At 46.3% G+C, this 23,303-nt stretch overlaps 2 protein-coding genes across 2 annotated transcripts; both read right to left on the reverse strand.

Moving 5' to 3' along the window:
• Positions 1-88: 88 nt before the first annotated feature.
• Positions 89-6,785, reverse strand: LOC101778220 (protein argonaute 4B). Its single transcript, XM_004960906.3, has 23 exons — positions 6,564-6,785; positions 5,070-5,335; positions 4,761-4,966; positions 4,444-4,668; positions 4,193-4,329; positions 3,997-4,094; positions 3,799-3,896; positions 3,372-3,534; positions 3,162-3,278; positions 2,949-3,056; positions 2,783-2,845; positions 2,582-2,695; positions 2,351-2,516; positions 2,154-2,266; positions 1,939-2,076; positions 1,659-1,786; positions 1,496-1,561; positions 1,310-1,373; positions 1,084-1,195; positions 913-986; positions 705-799; positions 581-612; positions 89-492 (listed from the first exon to the last, which is right to left on the reverse strand). Exons 2-23 carry the CDS (start codon positions 5,307-5,309, stop codon positions 317-319), a joined length of 2,733 nt encoding a protein of 910 aa, XP_004960963.1. The 5' UTR covers positions 5,310-5,335; positions 6,564-6,785; the 3' UTR covers positions 89-316.
• Positions 6,786-8,272: 1,487 nt separating this feature from the next.
• On the reverse strand, positions 8,273-11,289 carry LOC101778890 (putative RING-H2 finger protein ATL12). The gene has a single exon (XM_004960908.3). It carries the CDS (start codon positions 10,323-10,325, stop codon positions 9,006-9,008), a length of 1,320 nt encoding a protein of 439 aa, XP_004960965.2. The 5' UTR covers positions 10,326-11,289; the 3' UTR covers positions 8,273-9,005.
• Between the last annotated feature and the right edge of the window lie 12,014 nt (positions 11,290-23,303).

Consider the following 23,303-nt stretch of genomic DNA (forward strand, 5'->3'; position numbering starts at 1 on the left):
CACTATCAGCACCTGTAAAGCTCTGAAATAGACCCCAAAAAAAACATGCGGGAGCATTTGCAACACACGGCATGGTCCATAAGAGTGCTTAGCTTCAACCAAAGAGCTGACTTAAAGAGTCATAGCAACATGATCCATCCACATCTGGATCGACAAATCGCGTCCATGTTGATGGCGCAACAAAACGACTGGTTCGACAGACCTCCAGATTCAGCAGCTAAGTAGGTTCAGCAAGCCTTCAGGTTCCAAGTTGGCTGCTACACTAGACATATACATACATACCACCACTCTTTCACTATCCAGACCGACGAGCACATCAGCAGAAGAACATGGAGCTCCTGACTTTCTCGTGCAGGCGTGGCAGCTCCGGCACAGGAACACTGCCCACCGAGGTATGCCCTCCCTGGCTGGAGGACGCATCTGACATCTCCTCAAATTTCAGGAACGTGCCGACCTGGGCTGCAGCGAGATGGGCATAGCAGATTGGAGCAACTGCAAACAGACACACCCCCGTCATTTACTGTTTACTGTGCTGGAAATCATGCTTTAGCAAAAACTAAACTGGGATCGTGTGACCTACCTACTGAGATGGCCGTTGTGCTCCTTTGATACCTGAAAGGTGGGGCACAGCAACAGTATAAGCAAGGGGGCTATAGCCAGAAATTAGTCACAGTGAAATGCAGCTACCACAGTTCCCTACTTACACATAAGAGAGCGAATGAACAAACTCCTGCATTTCATCAGCAGAGAAGCCTATCTCATCGTGCAGAACATGATAATGTGTGGGCCTTGATGTTCCCTGGTACAGACAAGCAAATAGCCAATGTTTAGCGCCTAGACAATCTTGGATTCAGAGATAACTTGCAACAATTAGCTCTAGACAATTTCATACAGGAATCAGAGACGACTTACAATCGCCCCAGCATGTGCACACATGTAGAAGTCAAAGTTCCTAGGATGGCAGACCGCACTGTCCACTACAGTACCTGCAAAATGACACATTAATTGGTACCATATCTCACAGGGGACTGCCCACTCAGATGTAAATGGTAGGACACTTTATAAATAGGTTATAAATGTTGCCTGGAGGAACATTATCTGGAGATCCAGTCTGGAAAAACTTGGTATGATGATTTTTCTGAGCAACAATCACTGTGAACTTGGGTGACCACTTCTCATCGAGAAACTTGCATGCCTGCATTGATTAAACAGATGTGCAATCAGGAGTATTTACCTAGCACCAATGAGTACATGAGTTGGTGGCAAACTAAGCAAACGTGCAAAGGATAAATTGAAACAAATGCATTACCTCAATGATCTGATCAAGCTCAATATTTATGACTTGGGTAAACTGGCTCTCACTAACTCCATCCCTAAAACCAGCAAATGGTTATGATCCATTCCAGCAAAGAATGCACTTTCACAGTAACCTTTTTTAGAGTTTCCTCAACAAGATTTTGTGATATCAGGAAATAGTAATTCCAGAACTTCAAACCTGAAAATAATAATGTGGTCTGGTTTTCGCTTCCCAGAGCTAGTGTAGAAGTCAATCAGCGATTCCCTGGAAGTCCGAGGTATGAAGATAAACAAGGATATTCAAAAGGCACCGTGCAATATATATATATATATATCACATACAGAGTGAAGATCTCTCTTACCGAATGAGGCCATCATCTTCAGTTCCCCGTGGCTTAAACAAGGATGACATCATTTCTAGCCTGGGGGATTGCGTGTGCACCGATGCTCTATATTTGGAGATACGAGGCCACTGACGAGAGCTAACCACCTAAACAAAGTTCGAAGTTATGCCTATGACTGATTAACATAGAACCATTTCCTAAATTTACCAAATCCTTCAGACCCCATGTGAGCGGAGCAGAACTGTAGAGTTAGAAGTTGTTCGAGAAAAACTGTAGGGTGAAAGTGCATCCATCTTACCGCAGCAATCGAAGGTCTATCAGATTGTCCAGGATGCCCATGAGACACATCCATGCCCAAGATGATGGTGGGTACTTTTGACACATGAGGTATTCCAAGAGATGTTTCAATTTGCAGCAACGAATTCATACCACCAAGCTGGTTAGCAACAGGGGAAAGGGGTTATAGATTAGTGAAATAATACAGTGCAAAAGAAGATAAATCATGCCAAAAACCTTTGCATTAATCTTCATCAGCAAATTAAGCAGGTATGGATCATTGACTCTTGTTGGAGCTAGACATTGTGTGACAATACCAAATTCAGCAAGGCACTTTCTCTTCCAAGGACCTGGTTGAAACCAAAAGGTATAATTCTTGCAAAGGTACGATAATTATATGGAAGGGTAACAATGGTAACCAGAAATAAACCAACCATAGACTTCACAATTTTTCCTTTCAGGAAGAAGGCACAAGAGGAACTTAGGAGCACCAGGAAGTTTCGATTTTATCTGCTCAAACATATCATCCACTCTTCTTGACACAGGGGCGCGCCTCATAGAGGGGCTCTCTTCAAACATATGAAAAGGCTGGTCCATTTGCTGCCAAAAAAATAAGGTAAGCAACAGAAATTTGTGACAGAATTTGTATGAAAGCTAAAACATACAATTCCCTTTGCAGATGCATTTCTGATCAGATCATGGATAAGTTTCCCAATATCACAACGTGCAGAGAAATTAACAACCGCCCACTTATCCACAGAGCAGGTTTCAAATAGCTTCTGAAAGGGGAATGCAAATAATTGGCAAAGCATCAGAAAATCCTTCATAATCAAAGTGCTAGAGGATACAAAAAGAAGCATGCTGACCTTATTGGTGAAATTCCACCGTCCATTTCGCGAGAAGATATCTTCACCATTGCCGGCTTTCAGCTACATGATATGAGATTAGCTTAGATGCATTTTGCTGATGCAATCATACTGGTACAATGTTTAGAATGAGAAAACACATAAGCTCAAGAGAATTGTCACCAACCTTCGGAGCTTGCAGGACCCTTCCTTCAATTTGAGTAAATTTTGGAGCAACTGAAATGCCACAAGACCTCAGCATGGGGTCGGAATCGTAATTACTGCGTTGCAGTGCCTAGCATTTAGGGTAATCATAAACTGTCAGTTATTACAGTCAGAGAAATCAAGGCCATGCAGTTATATATGTTTGCAGCATGCTAAAATCAAGATAGCAACTCACATCATTAAGGGCTGTCATCCTTTCTTCAGGCTTCTGTCTAGACTTCTCAACAAGGGAGGTCCTTTGTAGTGTAGATAAAGCTTTGGTGTATCTTTGTAATGGAATAAGATGGCACAGCTAGTAACAGAGCACAAAAAACATGGCGTACAACATATTTTTAGTAAATAACAAAGAGATTTAAGGATGTACACAAGCAAAACTGAAACAAACCTCGATCGGAAAATATGTTGGGCGCTTTGCTTTCCCCGCATTTATACAGGGAAAGTCACCAGAATACCGCAGTTCAATTCCTTTCTTCATATAGTAGTCATAGACTGTTATTTCAACAGTATCACCATCTCCATTGCTGCCATCCCTCAGCTTTAGAGGAAATCTAGTTGCATATACCAATGAGAAATCAATTAATAAATGACAGTAATATTCACCGAGCAAACATGAATTACAAAACATGCTGAAAGCACAAGAATAACTCAGCGAAATAGTAAGCTAAGCATTGATATTGGAACAGAATTAATAACAGTATATCTGCTGAACAAAAGTCAAAAAATGATCTGAAACAAGCTTAATGCACTAGGGAACTTGTTTCAAGTAAAGCAATGATAAGAATGAACAGGATGGTAAGAAAATATGTGCTCACGTCTGTTCATTGCAATTCCTCTCACTCAGACCAAAAATCTTGAATTCTGCATTCCCATGAATTGTTTTAATCCTCAAGTTCTTGAGAGCACGCTTGGCCTATATTGAGTATGCATCCATCCAAAATAGAGTTATCAAAATAATATGTCAATGCATTAGTATGATCATTCAAGCGGTTTCATACAAAAATTTAACTTACCTTTTGCCAATCAATTTTGTTAGGATGATCAATTTTCTGGTTAGAAAGAAGAAAATCAATAACAGGGCCTGGCTTCACAATCATTGTTGTTGAAACATCTGCGAGTTTCAGAAAATAAGCTAACATGAGCTGAAAGGTCAAATGTAAGCACTACACGATAGCGGTTGCATGGTACTGGTGCAGGATGAGTACGTACCAATGTTTAGGGAAAGCCCACTCTGTGTGCCACGGAAGCTTGAATGAAATCCACGACAACCCACCACACCACCACCCAAGTCAACAAAGTTAGAAGGGTTGTTGTGGAAAAATGATTGCCTCACTATAAGACAGCCCCTGCATGTAGTAAGAAAAATTAACCGCCGCAATGATGAATGGCATATAAAAGCCTGACCAAAGGAGATACTTAAATCTAGGTATAATCATCCGTGAAGATACATAGTTACATACTGTTTTGCAGAATGCTGCCTCAGTATGATATCAAGAACACGAAGAGCCTCCAGGGATTTCTCTGATTCTTCGCCTCGAATGACTTGAACAATAGCACTCATAGGAATTTTTGCTGCATAAGTTAATTCAACTTTCAAAGTCTTCGGCTGGTATGACCTCCTCACTCTCTTCCTGTCACCACCTCCAGGACTGTCATTACCTCCAGGGCTCCCATTGGCAGCAGTCCTACAACCACAACAATTTAAACAATTTATGGTAATACAAATTACAATTCTGCAGCATAAATAGCAAGAAGTAGATCGAAGAATAAAACTAACTTTCCAGTAGCTGCATCCTCCAAAACTACAGTGAACTCATTGTTTTTATGTGGAAGCTCGCCAACTGTAAACAGGCTCTTTTCTCCATCATATGCGAAGTCCTTGTTAGAAAGCTCAGAGTGATATGTCTGCTGCAGTTTATCAATCACCTTTCTGCCTATCCCTTTCCCTTCAACAGGTCGATCATCTTCATACTTCAAATTCACCTATTCAATCGAACGAGACAATCAATTCAGCCAAGGGATACACAATACAAGCAAGGGTCTGCAACAATAAATTTGAGTAGGCAAACTTGGCCAGCAGACATACATGATAGTGAACGAAAAAGTCTTCAGTACTCTTCACCGAGACTTTAAAGTGATTTGAATAGAGCTGGATTGACTGCCCTTTTCTTCCTATACCAGGCCTGACCATTGGTACTCTCTTAGGCTTCACTGGCTTGTTTGGTGGCAATTCTCCCACAACATCTTCAGCTTTAATCGGCACCACATCTGGTGGCACCGGAGGGGGTGGTGGCAACTCATCAGCCTCACCATCATGAGAACCCATTTTCAGATAAATACAAGCAGCACTCTCTGCAAGGAAACAAGGGTAACAATGATTCCATGTTAGGGAACATTTAATCACAAAGTGTAATCTATAACTCAGCATCTAGCCCTACCATCTTCAACACTACATGCTCCGCGTTTTTTTTTGTTTACTTCTTTATCAGGCAAAATTCAGATAAGATGAGCCAATGTAGCAAATTGAAAGACAGGAAGAGCTATGACTCTATGTCCAACTCATGAACTTAACTCCATAGCTGTGGCTCTTATGTCCAACTCCAAATTCTTTTACCAACTCCTTTAGTTAAACTTCCACTTCATCGCCACTAGACACGTTTCTCAGCTCTTGTGCATGTTAGCCAATGCAGAATTTCGTTTTACTTGTTCCATATGACCTCCTTAAGTAGTAAGGACACATTTGGGACACAAAATAAATCTCTACTGAAACCTCTCTTGTACAATCTATCATACGAGCCATTAACCTTGTCTAACCACGGGCCTTTGGCGGCAGCATTATACTGTGGAGAACACAAGGACTGAGGAGTGACCACAGTGTAGAAGAAGCGCAGAACTTTATTAAAAACACGTGACTGTAGTTGACTGTCAGATCATAGGGGAGAGGAGAAACTGCGCAGTAGTGTTGACTTGAAGAATCACAAACGTCAATGGAAAGACGAAATGCAATATTTTGTTGAAACAACGTTTCAGGTATATAAGAGAGAAAAGGACAAGCCTTTGGTGTACTGTAGTTGACCATTTAACAGATTGGCTCCATGATAAGAAATGACCTTTTCCAAAAAAAAAAAGAAATGAAAAACGAAAAGAAATGCCCCCCTTTTATTGTTTTGGAGAAAGTACCTACCAGCAGCGCATCGCGCTCTTTTATGTTTTTTTGTTAAAAAGGAAAAAAAAGAAGACGAGAAAAAAAGGCCAAGCGATGCAGGAAACCCTGTGTGACAACCGCAAAAGCAAACCAAAAGAAACGAAACCCCCAAAACTCCAAAGCCGGCTCGTCTCTTCTATTTGAAGATAAGAAAAACGAAAACAAATCTGCGAATACGAGAAAAGGTCCCGAAAACCCTAGGAAACCATGGGCTGCATCTAAAGAAAGGGAAATGAATGGGGGGTTCCTAGGGAGCTAGGGTTACGCACATTGCAGATTTTCCGAACCTCATGGACAAGAAATCAATCGCACGGCATCCAAGCGGAGTGATAGGGGAGAAAAGGGTTCAGGGCGCATTTCATTGCCTTCGCTTACCAAAACAAGAGCAGCAGGGGGGAGCGGGCGGGGCGAGGCCTCCGAAGTCTGCTGCTCCTAAAGAGGAGAAGGGAGTGGGGTGGAGTGGAGCGGTCTTACTCCTCGCAGAGTCGCAGCAGTCCCCGGCGCATCGACGTCCCCTCCCCACTGCCCTGCCGCTGCTTAAATGAGGCGACCAGGCAGGCGCTCCTCGATCGGCGCGGCGGCTCCTCTGTCCCCTCCTCTTCCTCGGCCTCTCCTCCGCTCCGGCCCATCGTCTGTCCTTCGTTCGACGCGCCACCTGGCGGCGACGTGCTCGGGCGCGGTGGACCGGGCCTGACCGTCTCGGGACGTGTGGAATGCCGCCGGGCGATGCGGCCCAACAATGGAGCGTGCTCGCGCCTGCTTGCGGCCCAACCACGTACGATTAAAAAAGAACAACCATGCGCATGAGCCCTTCCAAGAGACTAGTTCAGCAAATCTTGCAACAAAACCACAATAGGTGAGTGGTGGTGACTCATCGTAGCTAGGCGACTACTAGTGAAAAAAATAGTAACACTTTGTTTCTTAAAAATAATTTTATAAAAATGTAAATACCCATTCTAAGTTTAGAACTCAAAGTGAGCGAGAACGTTTGTTAGCACTCGCCATCGCGCATTTTACTACTGTTCTTTGTGAAAGTTTCATGTGTATCTCTATTATTCAATTTTGTCTTACAGCCTATACAGGCAGTAGCGATTTACGATCAACACTCGCCGCGTGCAGATGAGGCTGCGGTGAGTACACGAAGAGCAGGTAGCTGCATAGAGCCAGCCACGTCCCACGTCCTCCGTCCATGGCGACAAAGGATGGCAACAACAGGAGAGTCGTATGCATCAGAATCGGGCCAAACGAAAACACGACGCAGCTAGCTAGGCTTAGTTTTTGTCCAGTCGCAAGCTCAGGCTGGATGGATCGAGTTAATCTTTGGTGACTTGTCAGCCTGGCATTCGATGCCCATCTCGTCCTCACCTCCCCTGAGAGCTCCTGTACCTTGGTACGTGGTATCATTTAACAGCCGTGCGGTCGGATTAGCTATGCCTATGCGCATAGCTATTAGGATATGCCGTCGATTTGGACGGGCAGGTAGACGCATCTGCGGGGCCTGCCCGCCCTATGGTACATACAAGATGGAGTAGCTGGTAGAGTCAACGGGGCAGTTGTGCTTTGCTATTGCCACATCACAACAGAAGAATGAAAGGGCTTTGCCAAGCTCACCGTGCATTTTTTTTTTCTCCCTTTAGTTTTCGACGATATAATGATATACTCTGCTGGCTGACCTAAGATTGGCAATTGTAATGATAGTTGTGCTTTGCTATTGTTACATTAGAATAGAATGAAAGGGCTTTGCTAAGACTGACAGTATAATGATAGCTTGCTAGCTCGATCGCAACTGGCCTCGTCGTTTTATTTGTCAATCAGCCGGAGGTGGCTAAGACTGTAATAATGAATGGTTAGATGTAAAAATTCAATTTTCTAACAAAAAACTAATTAACTATACATCACGCATAATCAGGCTGCTTCAGCTCACTCTAATTCAATAACGTGCAGCCCTTCTTGAACAAGTTAGTTGCATTGGGCTGCCTAATATGGCACTATTATTTCGTATGGTATTGGTAGCGGGTAGCCGCCCAAGCTCGCTCTGAACTTCAGAACCCACAGTAGTATTATTGTTAATACTATAATAGTCAATTATGCTAATGAACGAACAGACCAACTGGAAATGGAATCATCAATAGTATACTACTACTCCCAGCAGCTAACATTGTACTCCCCTGGCTGCTCCATTATCGTGTTCCATCTGCCTTCCGCTTTCTTTATCTCCGTGTGCTAGCAGCCAAGCACTACCTGAGAGCTACATTCCCATTACACTACATTACACTTGGCCATGTTACTATAGAATTCCATCCTGTTCTTGTCTACGCGCATGTTGAGACTTGAGAGCAATGTATAAGGCATCCGTGCACATCGATCTCCATGTGCGTCGTCAGCTAGCTCTGCATTATTACCCACCGCACGCATTTGGCCGGAGCGCCGAGAAGCATGACGGGATGATACTTAGGATAATCCCAACCAGCTGAATCATGCATGACGCAATAAGTAGAGATGGTACTTAGGCTAATCCCAATGTGCACGACGCTGTACTTTACCATGCCATTAGTCATGTAAAAAAAAAACTACAACTCTCGCATGATGCATACTATTATGATGCTGTTCCTCAAGATCCACTTACTCAACTAGACCCGGCGCATGCATGATGTGGCACGACGACGCATGTACAGTAGGTGTAAAAATTTTGGAAATCGGCTGACCCGGCTCCATAATTCACTTTTGACTTGTCCTCTTCGGTTGATCTCGACTGTTTGTTTGTTTACACTTTTCTCCCATCCAAAAATTCAATGCATTCCGTCGATTCGATTCTATTCACACATGCGCCGCCGCGGCGACGTGGACACCCGCCGCTCCCGGCTCCCCCTCCTCCCCCCTGGCGCGGCCGGCGAACCACCGCGCCGTTCGCCGCGCGATCGGCAGCCACCGCCGGTTCTCCTCCTCCGACAGCCGCTCCCTCGCCGCGCCGCGCAGCCGGGGCAGGCTCACGATCTCCGACATGGACCGCACCCCGGAGGATATCATCCTCGCCGCAGCCGGCACGGCGGCGTCGACCGCCGCGGAGCTGCTGCACCGCCCGCCGCCTGATCGACCGTCCACCAGCAGCCGCTTCCTCTCCGTCTCCCCTGTCGTCGTCGGCACGGCACCGTACGCCTCCTCCTCCCCTGCTGCTGATAGTGATAGCTTGGCTTCGTTGTACTCCGGGGAATAATCCGGGAAGGAGAAGCGGCCGCTGGACATGGAGCGCAGCATCTCGGTGTCGAGGGCGATGAGGTCGGCGGAGTTGAGCTCGCTCCACCGGCTCTTGAACACCACGTCCGACACGATGATGCGGTGCTTGTGCCTGTCCAGCTCCGGCGACGGCGGCGCCCTCGCCGACGCCGCCTCCTCGTCCGCCTGCTGCTTCGGGCCGGCGCCTCCCGCGGCGAACCTCGCGGACGGCACGCGCTCCACGAAGATGTCAAGGAGGTCGCGCCCGCTCCCCGCGTCGGCGTCGCCGTCGAAGCGGCCGGAGGACAGGCCGTGGCCGCCGAATACGATGCTGGCGCTGGAGGGGTACTTGAACCCGAGCGAGGCGTCGCCGTCGTCGACGCGCGCCCGGCAGAGCGGGCAGCTGGCGTTGGATTCGAGCCAGCGGTCGACGCAGGCGAGGTGGAAGGCGTGGCGGCAGCGCGGGAGGAGGCGGAGGTGGTCGGCGTCGTCGAAGCGGGCGAGGCACACGGAGCACTCCATCCCCTGGCGCGCCCCGCGCAGCGCCGCGAACCGGAAGAAGGGCAGCGCCTCGATCACCGGCTTGGGGACGCCGGCCTGCGCCGGCGCCAGCGCGGCCGCCGCGGCGTCATTGCCTGCGGCGGCGGCGGCGGCGGTGGGGATCGCGGCGGGCAGGGGCGAGGAGGACGAGGGGTGACAGAACTTGGCGTACATGAGGAGGAGGAAGGTGAGGGAGAAGATCATGGTGAAGATGCCGACGACGATGGCCACGCTGGGGCGGAACGAGACCTTGATGCCGGCACCCGGCGTGCTATTGTTATCGGGAGCAGCCTCGGCGGTGGTCGGCTGCGCTGCGGCGGAGCACACCGCTGCGGACAGGACGACCGCGAGGAGAGGGAGGAAGAGCTGGCGCGGCAGCGCCATGGCATGGGCGGCCGGACAAGGTAGCCACCGGCGATTCTCGAAGGCTGTACGCGCTGCTCAGGGTCTGGGAGGGGACGGCGTGGCCATGGTGGGAGCCGGTGAGAATGATCTAGCTGCAGAGGAAGACGAAAGCAGAAAGCAGAGGACGAGAGAAGACAAGGAGGAAGAAGCCCGCGCGGGCAGGGGAAGACCGAAGACTCCTTGTTTTCATGCAGCCAGTAGCGGGGGTGGGTGGGTCCCATGACATCCCTTCCAGGTGGACCATGTTGTTTGTTTGTTGAGATAATTCCATGTTTGACACTAGAGAAGTTACTCGTTCCTCTGTGCTTTCAAAAATTTTTCGTTCCCTATTTGACACCGGGTATAACTTTATTCCTTATATAAGACACTTTGTTAGGTTTCACATCCGATCGCTCTGTGAAAAGACGATTTTGCCCCTATGGAAGAATGTGGGCCCCACCCACCCCACCAAGAATCCACGCACTCTTGAAGTCCCGACTCCACTCGCCGCTCCCGCCAGTCTCCGCATACGCCCGGCGCCCGCCGGCAGCCAAGTAGCCAACAAGCTACACCATCACGCACGCACGCACGCCACAGTGACACGCGAGGAAGCCACGACCTGCAATTACCCCAAGCAGCTCGCGCGAACCGGCAAGTAGCATCCGGAAGGGCATGGTGGCGGCACAGGAGCTCGAGGATGCAGCAGCATCTGCCAGCCTCGCGTCGCCCCGCCGAGAGAGTAGTGTCGCGCCTGACCGCCGCTGCGCTGGGCCGTGCCACACTGCCCTCCCTGCACCGCACCCCCGCTTCGTCGAGAACCGCTCCGTGATGTGCTGAGCCATTCCTATGCAGATAGAGAAAGACACGAGAGAGAGAAAGCACATGGAAGAGGAAGAACAGATGAAACAAGAGCCAGGCATCGAGTAGAGAAAGAGATAGGATCATACAGAGGAGATAGGACCGTACAGAGTAGAGAAACTGGCACGCGCGGCGGCGAGTCCGCCACGGAGCGCAATGCCCGCCTGCCCTACCGCTGCAGGCGCCGCACCATCTGCGTGAGCTTGAGCCCGCACCCGTCGCCGCCGCCACAGCACTGGCGGCCGGGCGCCGGCGCAGCCCCGGCCGCGCCGCCGAGCCGGCACGGCGGCGAAACCGCGGCGAAAGCACTCTGCTGGGCCGACACTGACACTGAGAGACGAAAGCTCGCGGCGCCCGGCCCTTCCTCCATCGCCGCTTTCTTGCTTGGTGCGGTGTGTGCGTGGGCGTGTTAGTGTGGCGTGCACGCGTGGTGGTGCAGCTTGTTGGCTACTTAGCTACCGGCGGGCGCCGGGCGTATGCGGAGACCGGTGGGAGTGGCGAGTGGAGTCGGGACTTCGGGAGGGTGTGGATTCTTGGTGGGGTGGGTGGGACCCACATTCTTTCATAGGGGCAAAATCGTCTTTTCATAGGGTATTTAATGGCGATCAGATGAAAAATCTAACAGAGTGTCGTATAAGGAACCAAAGTTATACCCGGTATCAAATAGGGAACGAAAAAATTTTGAAGGTTAGGGAAGGAATGAGTAACTTTTTCTAGTGTATAGGAAATTATATCTCTTGTTTATTTTTGTGCTGTTAGATTCTTGCTCTTCGTTTCATTCCCCGTGCGCTGTACCTCAACGTCAGTTTCACCTGCTCCATGCTGACTTTGCAATGGGTCATGATGCTAATCATCATGTGCTTGAAATAGAGCTCATGTCAATCGACGATCTCAGCCGTTATATCTCCATCCGATGGACCGATGCTCGTTATTGTTCCGATATTGCGAGGAACCTCCAAATTAAACCCATTTAATTAATTGACCAACTCAATTAAACTCAATTAAAGGAGAATAATTCAGATCGTCCTTAAGATGTATCATGAGCAATGCCCAGGATTTAAACACCTCACTAGCACAAGTATTTAACATCATCACAGCATAAGCATATCCATACATAGTCCATCACATTACATAAAAGGGTTCAAGTTCACATACATAAGTTCATAGAGTTTTGCAGCAGAAAGTTCTATCATTACTCTCATCATACGCTACAACACAACACAAAATAAGAAGGTTAACACTATATGCCGATAGTGCCCTTCCTATAGCCATGGCCATCACTTCTTACCCGCACCTCCGTCCGCGAGGTAGAAGTACCCAAAGATAGCCTCCGGCTGCGAATCACCTGCAACAACTTAATGGCGGCACCGTGAGTAAAAAAGTACTTAGCAAGACTTATCCAAATATGGCTATATACTTGCCCAACTCTCAAGAAGAATACATTTGGTTAAGTAGCAAGGAGTGGCATAGGTGATTAATTTGCATAAAAGCATCTAAATTTTGATCAAGTTATAATAAGCAAAAGATATAACATTATATGATCTCTAAGTCAAGCATCAAATAATTGCAATAAGTAAATGTAATCATGAACATGAGTTCAATTTTCCATGAACTCCATTCGATAACTCTACTATGAAAGCGGGGTATCAAGAGCTTGCTTAATGACCGAGAGCGCAGCTATTGCAATAGATTATAACCCTGCAGGGGTGTACCACTTTTCCCACACGAGACGCAAGACCGACCATACCCCAGTCGAGGATAAGTGTTGATTCATACCCCCGACCATTCGCATACCCACACCCGACTATGAGCGAACGGTCGAAAGTGTATAGGTGCACCGGACACGGCCGATCACACCTCATCCCACTTCGCGCCGAATCCGATCAAGGCAAAATGCGACTTATGCTACTCGGCTTGCCATTCCTATATTAAGCATGTGGTTTGCATGTAAAAAGTTCTCAAGAACTCAGCAACAAAGCCGTGGTACTTAATCAACTCAAACAAGTCTAAGTCAAGTGATGTCCAATCTCAATATGACCCTACCATACTTGCTCAAGTTCGATTTTCATCTTTAATAGCTGCTCAAGTTTTAATCCATTCATTCGATTTTCATCTTTAATAGCTGCTCAAGTTTTAATCCATTCATGGCTACTCAAGTATTAATTAAGCAAGCAACCTATAACTCGCGAGTGGTGGTGACCTTGCCACCTCTCGACTTCTACTGAAGCTAAGCATGTATAAGCAATTAATTTCGTGACACCTACACAAGCATACTTACCTAGAAGAGTTGTTCTAATTGAAGGATGGATAATGCATTAAGTAGGAGCTAAGCAACAAATACATAAATAGTAACTTATGCGCATATAAGACACATATACATCATTGATCCAAAATAGGGTTAAAAGGATGCTTAGGTGCCTGCCTTGGTTCACAAAGGAGGCATCGTCGGCAACGGGCTCCAGCTCGAGCTCACCCACCTCTTGCTCCGACGTCTTGGTCTCTGCACGAATGAAATGGTGCATAATTAACAACAATGCTCGAAGATGGTGCAAATGATGTATGAGATGCATGGAAAAGAAGGTTCAAAGCATATATTACGTGATAGAACACTTAAATCCTACACAAAACAAGGATATATTCACGTTTCCCCTCAAAGGCAGAATTGTAAATAACTTGTCAAGTTGCCGAAAATGGTATTGCCGATGATTCCGGCGACCGATTGCAGTGGGGTTTGATCTAAAGCTTCCTTAGATGATGGGAATTCAATTTAGATGATGGGAATTCAGATTAGATGATGGTGGATGCAGAAAAGGAGCAGCCTAGGGTTAAAGGCTTCGACACCACTCTCGTGCTGGTCTCCTGGACGATATGGAAGGAGCGGAACAACAGGACTTTTGCCAGGAGATAGGAACAATCGCCTCAACAACTCCTCGCCGTGATACAGGAGGAAGTAGCAAACTGGTTTGCTGCAGGAGCACGATGCCTGGCGATGGCTGGCTGGAACTTCGGAGCAGATGTTTCATAGCACCTAGGTGAACAATTTGGAGTTGCTAGCTGATAGGTGGAGTGTATGTTTAATAATGTAATAATTATCAACTCAAATCCGTGTACGTGCGCCCGGTGAATGACCTGCGTGGTAACTAAACATCTATTTTTTCCTCTTAATTAAATGATACACGGCTCTCCTGCGTATTCTAGAAAAAAAGTCATAGCAGCGACATGCACGGAGGTTTGGACGAAATGCAATATCAATGAAAACGAGCTCCCGTGGAAGGTTAATGAAGGAGCTTCCAATGGAGAAGAAAGGAGGGGGAAAACCATAGGGGAGCCTCACTTAGGATGGGGAAGGACGATGTAGAAAGTCACAAGTTGGAGTAGAGCGGGTGAAGAAGATCGGACCTTAACTTGATTCACCGGAGTTGGGAGGAAGAACGCGAATAACAGCTGCAGCTTGATCCTTGTCTTGGGGAGATGGAGCCCGACGTGGGGGAGGAGGAGGAGCTCGTCCTCGGCCTGGCTGTGGGGCACGGCCAGGGGCGCCTGCTCCCAGGCGACGGTAGAGCCGACCCGCTCGAGCTCGGGAAAGAAAAAAGAGAGAGAGAGAGAGAGAACGGGAGGGAGGGGGTCACGGGAAAAGAGGTCGGGGTGGGGTGATGGCGCGCCGTCACACGCGGCGTGAGGGCATCCCTCACACGCGGCGAACAGTTAAAAACGGATTGATGTACTGATATCCACCCCGCGCTTGGGGGTGTTTGGGAGGAGGGGGCTAAATTTTAGCCCCCGTCACATCGAATGTTTGGACACTAATTAGGAGTATTAAACCTAGACTAATTACAAAACTAATTACACGACCCCTAGGCTAAATCGCGAGACGAATCTATTAAGCCTAATTAGTCCATGATTTGATAATGTGGTGCTACAGTAACCATCCACTAATGATGGATTAATTAGGCTTAATAGATTCGTCTCGCGATTTAGCCTAGAGGTTCTGCAATTAATTTTGTAATTAGCTTATGTTTAGTCCTTCTAATTAGTATCCGAACATCCGATGCGACAGGACTAAAGTTTAGCCCCCTCCTTCCAAACACCCCCAGGGGCATCCGCCGCCGCGCCCCAGGCCTCCTCCACCACCGCTGCGCCCTGGCCTCCTCCAATCCCATGCTCGAGGCGCACCACTCATCTCCCTCGCACCATGGGATCAGGCAGATCTCCTCCACCAATGGCCCCTGTCAGTCCAACATGCTTCCAAGAACCGACGGACGTAGATTGATTCCATCTCTTGCTGGTAAGAAAACACACTCCTATCGTGTAAATTTTTATTCCTGTGATGCAATCCAGTCCAGTTCGTTGTCTACCTCCGCATGAATGTAAAGAAATTTGTGATCTATGGTCATCTGAACTGCAGCATGACTTGCTGATCTTGGTCTGTAGTTCTCACCGTGAGATGTGTCCATTTCTTGCTCGCAAATTGTGTGTTCACATGAACCTGAACTTCATGAGATGCAAGAAATCAATACTGTTCGTGAGTTGCCAACAAAAGTCTCTTGTTGATCTCTGCACCCTCAATTCTGGCACAATACATATGTATCAGCAGTTCAGCACCACGCTCAGTCCAGCAAGATTAGCATTGTATTTTTGCTTCAATAGCATCTTGGTCTTTCTGTCTCCAAGGTGTCATGGTGGTTCCTCTATTAATTTGTACGTAGCTTTGAGACCGCAATGAAATTGATCCCTTGAATTGGAGGGCAACATACTCAAATCTAAACAAGTGAAATTTAATGTCATGTGCGTGATGGACCAATTCAATTGGAGGAAGCAAACAAATATACTTTCTTCCATGCCTGGTGATAACTTCTGAATTATTCAGTAAACATGGTGTTGGCAACAAATTCAATATTCTGACTATGCCTGGGTGTTAATTTGTTTATTTCATCCTAACTCAATTATCCCACTGTTTAATCACCTTCAGGTTTCAGGAACTATATAGTGAGTGCATTAAGATGAATTGGTTGTGTCTTACCATATCTGATTCACCTCTATACATTACGTAGATGTCAATGAATTTTATGTCGTTTTGTCTTTCTGTTGCTATGACTTGACGTTAGATTAACGTGCTTCCATCAAATATTCATAAAGGTATGCAGATCCTCATGGGCGACGAGCGTGTTCTCCCATCATGAGCTGATCGTCCAGTCACCCGTGGTCGTTCATCCAACTGACTCTCCTGTCCCAGGTCGACAGCAGCCTGCGCTCTTCCACACCGACTCACAGAGGGCAAGAACACCGACCATCTGCAAGCAACGAGACTACTTGACCACCCCATGCCAAACATTGTGAGTGCATCTTTTGGTCTGCCCATGCTGGTTGTGAATGACTGGAGGTGCATGGCTGACTAATGCAAAGCGTGCTTGGCTGAATAATGCAGTGCTTAGCGCTCATATAGTTAGAACAGTTACCATTCAAAATTTCTGGCCGACCAGCTTGTTGGTTGTGTCAATAATCTCAACCAATGTGTGCATACATTATCTGGTAGGCATTGTGAATTATCAGGTTGTGGTGTGGCAACGGTATGCAATGTGAGTTATCAGAAAAACAAATAGTGTCGGATAAATTGTATGTACAGATTAACATAAGGGGAAATGCCGGTATGCAGTTATCTCTGAAATGCCACTCCTGCCTGTGGTTCTGAAAATGCATTGAGGTAATTGGTATGTGGAGCTAGCCTGCATATGCAGAGCTACCCCGCTCTTGCCTCTTTCAGGTATCCAAGTTATTGTAAAACAAGCTTCTATTTTTCAGTCTGATTTGGCCGGGTGGTACATTTTAGTCTCCTCAAACTGTGGGTTTCAACTGTAAGCTTCATGCATGTGTCCTGCATCCATTTGTGCAGTTCTTGAGGTGCATTGAGCATGCATAAATTATTTTTTATTCATAAAAACAAAAACATGTTTGATTACTTCTGTCTATCTGGAATGGTGGTGCAAAGTTTTGGTCTTGGCAAGTGTTTGTGTGCCTTTCACTGTTATATGTTGGATTGGACTATATTCTTTTGAGAAATATATTGCTATCTTTTTCATATTTGTCAAATGACTATAATAAATATGTTTCTCTTGTCTCCTACAGTTCTGTGGTTTATTAAAGTTGTAGGAATATTAATCTTAGTCATGTTCTTAGGTTTAGATTCTTTCTGATTTCTAAAGAATGCAATTGTAGCTTCAAATCTTGTTAATTTACTTTATTTATTATCTATCTTGTTTGTGTAACTTTCTGATTTCTTTCCTGAATAGCTTTACATAATACATGTATTGTGTTCCAGTTCCTAGCTTAAAATCTATAGCCAAACAGCATCCTTTCTCTGTAAAATGAGAATGCGTGGGTTCAGCCATTCAGCCATTCAGTTATTTTTGCGGGTGTTGTACCTTTTGGAGCTCTAGCCGTTGAGGCGATCAGGAATGAGGATGTGCCTTAGGACTTAGGGTATGTGTTTCCATAATATTTTCCTCCTGAAGCGGAACGCTTCAGGTCCTGCTCCGGTGCATCCATCAAAATTACCAGTGTCCATTTGACCTATTAGAGAATGCTTGTAGATGAACTGATTTTTGGTACTTGATTCATCTACACTTTATTTCTTTTCTATGTTAATAGCATCTGAAATATTTTCCTTTCATTGGCAAACTATACTACTTTTCTGAAAGCATACCTTGCTCATTGAAATAACATGGATCAACTTACTGCAGATCTATTGAGGGGGATTTGGAGATGTTGTCTCAAGCAGAAAAGAAGGAAGTGAGAAGTTGCTTGGACAAATTGTACCTACATTTTGTTTGCTTTCAGGTTTAAATTTCTGATCCATAGTAGTGGTGGTAACATGTAGATCATTACCATGTAGATGTAGTTAACTCTGTATCAGGAGCTTACACCTAAAGTTGTTTGTAATTCCTAGATGTAGTTAACTCTGCATCTCCATATCATTGTTTCCACCTAAAGTTTACAAGGAAGCTTGCCACCTAAACCATCATTTCTATGTTGAGTTGCCGGCTGTCATGAGATTTCCGTTGCATGTATCCTTCTAAACCAATCAGGACCATGGTCATTTGCATGAGGTCCTCTCCTTGATGTAAATTGCAAAATCCTTTAGTTTTTTCAGTTTCTGTTCTTCCATTTAAAGTTGTTGCCTCATCTATCTCCTTTGAGGAGGACACAAGGCCTGCAAGTAATATTTTCCAAATTTTTTATTATTTATGATTGCTAATAACCTTATTTCTCTACAGTATATTCTAACTAGCTAGGCACAGGCATAAGGATGAGTCATTTGTTAAAATTATTGCTTTCATTAATGCATAATTGGGATCTGCAAAATATTGGTATTTGTTCATAAATCACTTTGTATCACTCAAATTATTTGGTTGCCCTTAGTTCATGAACCATCCTCATTGGTCACTGCACTGTTAGGCCCTTACGTTCATGCATCTGCATAAAGCTTTCATGGTAACATTCTGGATATAATCTGGTTGCATAAGCTCTACTTATATCTGCCTTTCTTCTATAATCTTGTTGATTTTGCAGATTAATGCCAGTTTTCAAGTTTTCATATGTTGTCAAGAAAGAAAGAATTTTCTTACATTCACAAGGCCATACCTAAATGGCTTGGTTCAGTGTGTTGGTTTCATATATTGTATTAACTATGGCATGTCAATAGTGGTGCTCCCAATGATGAGCTGCCTAGCCAAATGGAGGGTGGGGCACAGAGAGAGCCACAGAGAGCATTGCCCGAACCATGAATATTTTGTGTAACTTATATATACTTTTCTCTCTTCGGAACTGAGTTTAAAAGACTATTATTTAGGGCGTGCCTTTCCATTCCTACTTCTTAAATCATGCTTAATTGTAGTTGACATTACATTTCAAATGATCTCGCACCAAGTAAGCTCATTCTTCTAAGTCTATTAACTTGACATTGTATGATTTAGGTCCTTTTGCATGATATGATTAAATTTGATAGTTGTTTTGCCCGTAGCAACGCACGGGCATATACCTAGTCAGTTTAGAAATGTAAAAAAACACGCACACACACATTTGCTTTGAAGAGTGCTTTCATAACCTTGTAACATTTTATAAATATATTCTAAGGGGCCAAAGTCGCACATGAAAGACAGTAAAAAAAAATACGTGCTAAATTATTTAGCTAACTGATAAGGTATTTCCAAACTCGCAGTTCGGTCACTTGTGCAAATGATTCGATCTGAGGGATTGGATGGGGGGAGTTTGGGCCTAAAAAGACTACCTTGCCTACAACAGCATGTTGCTCGAAAGGGCTGGGCTGGGCTTTGAGCCCAGGCTGAAGGGCGAGTGGCACATAAATTAAGCAGGCCTCTAATTCACGAATAATCTTTACTTTGGACCTAAATTAAGGTCTTTTAGATTAAACAGGAAAGTACTCCCTTATTAAATCTTTACCTAATCTCTACCTAATATTAAAGTGCGGTAGTTTCTTCCAGCCGTTGGGTAGTTTTGAAAAAGTCCTTAAATTTTTTTAATCAACCCGTTGTCCTTGGAGTTATGAAGATTTGCAAAAAAAAAAGTCCCTTTCTTCCTCGGCCGTGTGCATTTCAAAATTGGACAAGAACGACGACGAGATTGTGCCGAGAATCTCGAGGCGATGCTGCAGGCGAGGGCTGCTGGAGTAGGCAGATCCGGCAAAGAGGAGGCCAGGACGACACGAGGAGGCCATCATGCCATCAACGCTCAGGGCAAACGGATCCGGGGAAGAGAAGGCCAAGGTGCCGCGGGGAGGTCAAGTGGCGCTGCGGGCGAGGAGCTCAAGTTCCGCTGGCCACACGAGGTCCTCTGGCGGGGTGAACTCCTTCAATTAGGTGAGCTCCAATGTCAGGACAAATTCCTACTGCGGGGCGAGCTCCCTGTGTCCCTCGATGGCTGCGCTTGCATCGACGCGAACTTTTAGTGATGCGGGCTGGATAAGATAAGTCACGGGTGAAAGATTTTTTTTACTGTGCAGACGGAAGGAGTTGAGGAGCGACGCAACATGTATAAAAATATAGGCATGACGCTATTAAAAGGAAAAAAATAGCACAGAGTTTCAGTGGATTAACTGTGTTAAAAATTCATCTCTGGACCAAAAGAATTAGAATGGACTAATCTCCCAATCAAATGCAAAGTCAGTCAGTGCAAGAAACAAATACAAAGTCAGTCAGTGCAAGAAAGTAGTGACTCTGTTATTCAATACCGATATGATAATATCTCTCTAACAACAAGGAATCGACTCATGCTAACGGTGATTTGAGGATACAACAAAGTCATTTAGAGCTTAAAAAGACAATTGTGAGGAGGTCATGTATTTTAAATTTTATGCCATGAAATTCAAAAGTAAAGCAAGACATATTGCCACACGAGAATAGTCTCATATACCACCTATGCCTATGTGGGTCGGCCATTAGAATCAGAAATAGACTTTGCGATCGACACATGCAGAGGAGAGTTGATATGGATCACCCGTGCATTACATGCTATACATGCTATTTGGGTTGAACAACAGGACTACGGCTTTTAGAGTATGACGCTGCACTTAGATAAGCTCATCGGGCACCAGTCTAAAAAATCTCAAAATAGAAAGCACCGTTGTAATTCGAATCAGCGACATTCAGGTTCCAAAGAAAGCTCCCCGTCACTCGAAGTAAGCTTTGTTTGTGTCTTAGGATAACATCTGATTTTATTTGAATATCAACATGAGGATTAAATCAGCCACTCCTACTTGTCATATATGGAAATAAATATGTGGTATATATAAAGATTTTGGCTTGCAAAGTACATATCTGCACCCATACATAACATTACAACTACCTATTTAATTACCGAATAGTAGGGATCATTTTGTGGCTTGAAAAGAATGAAACATGTATGGAGAGTGAATACATGCTGGAGTAGAAAAGTTACACATGGTGATAGTAATGTCGGACACTCAATAGCGTTGTTGTAGGCTGGCCATACGCTACTCTTAGCCAACAACAGTGTTTTCTAGGTCAAACCGTAGGAGAAACATAATTCTTGCAAAATAGGTTACCTTCGTATGGTACAATATGGTTGTACCTATTTCTGTAACTAGCAACTTGTTGGTTAAATAAAAACTATATAAATGTAATGAATATTTGAATACAAGAAACAAGTTAATCAAAATTTCCTTGATTTTTCAGCAAAAGTGTAGAGATTCATTAAGTGTAACAAAAATATGGAGCTAGAACAAAAAATACCACAAGTTTTAAAAACATAACTACTCCATAGCAATGCATGAACATCTTGCTAGTAAGTGCTAAAATTAAGATATTTTAGGAATTTGGGACGAAACCAAGTTTGAAATCAATTTTATTTTACAACCAAAATGCCAAACGCGTGTCACAGCCTCTAGGCGTCCCTTTTCCGTTCGAAACCCCAGTCAAATGAATATAGCAAAACGGTGTCTCTGGCACAAGATGGGCACAAATTACCCGTGTGCCCACTGGTAAAAACCCGGTAGGGCGAGGATACGGGTGCTATTTTATGCCCACGGGTACGGGTGCGGGTTTGAGTTTGTACCTGCGGGTAAAAAATTAACGGGCATAAAAAATATCTTACCCGTGCCCGTAAACCCACGCCTGACATGCGAACCCCCTGTACAAGTATATAATCCATATCCTTATCCTTCTGCAGTCTACCATCTCGCGCGCCCGCACCCCCACTCGGCTGCTCCCGCACCCTGCCGGCCGCCCTCACCCCTCACTCCCCGCCGGCCGCTGCCGCCCTCGCTCCCTACCGCCACCTCCCCGCCGCGGCGCCGCCACCTCTCTGCCCGCCCACCTTCCCGCCGCCACCTCTCTGCCGCCCGCCGCCCCCTCCATCATTCTTACCGTCCTCTTCTTCGCCATCGCCAGCACTGCCGAAATCTCCACCGACTCCTCCTTTCCTTTCTTGCAACGACGGCTGGGTGAGCACCGCCATCCTTCGCCAGGCCTTCGCTGGCGATGAGCATCCACTAGGTATGACGAGCTCTTCTCTTTCCTTCCTGATGTGCAAAACCGAGCACCCCAAAGGCCGAAACCTTCAACCGCTCTCTCTTCCTCTCCTCCGTCGAGTCGTGCTCGTCCAGCTGTGGTGGGTAGTGATAGATGGCCGACGACGAGGTGGGTGTTACGATTGATCTCATTTGACTCAATCCAACGATTGAGTCGGACCCCTTGACCGCGTCCTGATCGGGGACGCTCAACCGACCACTGGTCGGCAGGCCCCTGTCACACAACGCTATAAAAGGAGAAAGGTGGGGGCCGGAGCGTGATACGAGCTCTACTGCCACCACTAACCCACCAAAGATACCCTAAGGCCCCTCCGATCATGGGCGCGCTGCAGTGACGGGAAGCGCCACCGACCGCGCCGCCGTCATCTGGACTACACCGACCCGTACTACGTCGCCGCTCTCATGGTAACTTCTTGAGTTAAGTGATTTACCCGCTAGTTGTACACCTAGAGCTCCTGTCAAGATTCTATCAATGGTATCAGAGATGTGCTACGGTGTAGATCTAGTCGGGGAAGATTAGTAACCGAATGAATTTAGAAGGAGAGGGTTCAAATTAAAAGAAATCCTAAACCTAAGACAGAAAAGAAAGAAAGGGGACTCCTCACCGGATCCAACCCGGGAAGAAACTTGAGCCACCGGAGTCCCTAACCCTAATGAAAGGGGAAGAAGAAAGAAAAGAGAACCTACCGGCCGGATCTACAACCGGGAAGAGAGAGGGAAGAAAGAGGGTTAAAGGGAGTTACTAGATCCATCCGGGAAGAAGGCGTCGGAGCTCCTGCGCGCGCACCATCGGCCATCGGGCCAATGCGCCGCCACCTCGGCCACTATTCTAGGGGCCAGCGCAGTGCCTAAGGCATCACCACAGGACCACTCGACGGCGGTGCGCTCACCCTAGGGCTAGTGCACGCGTCGGCGAGAGGGCCGGCGATGGCGCCGTCTCGAGCCGCCGACGAAGAAGGGGGCTAGAGCCTGCCGCCGGGGGGAGCGAGCGCGCCGTCTGGCTTCGGGGTTAGCCCCGCACCAGCGGCAACCTCAGCTGCTCCTCCACCTCGGCGACG

Source organism: Setaria italica, chromosome III (assembly GCF_000263155.2).
Source record: "Setaria italica strain Yugu1 chromosome III, Setaria_italica_v2.0, whole genome shotgun sequence".
Lineage (NCBI taxonomy): Eukaryota > Viridiplantae > Streptophyta > Magnoliopsida > Poales > Poaceae > Setaria > Setaria italica.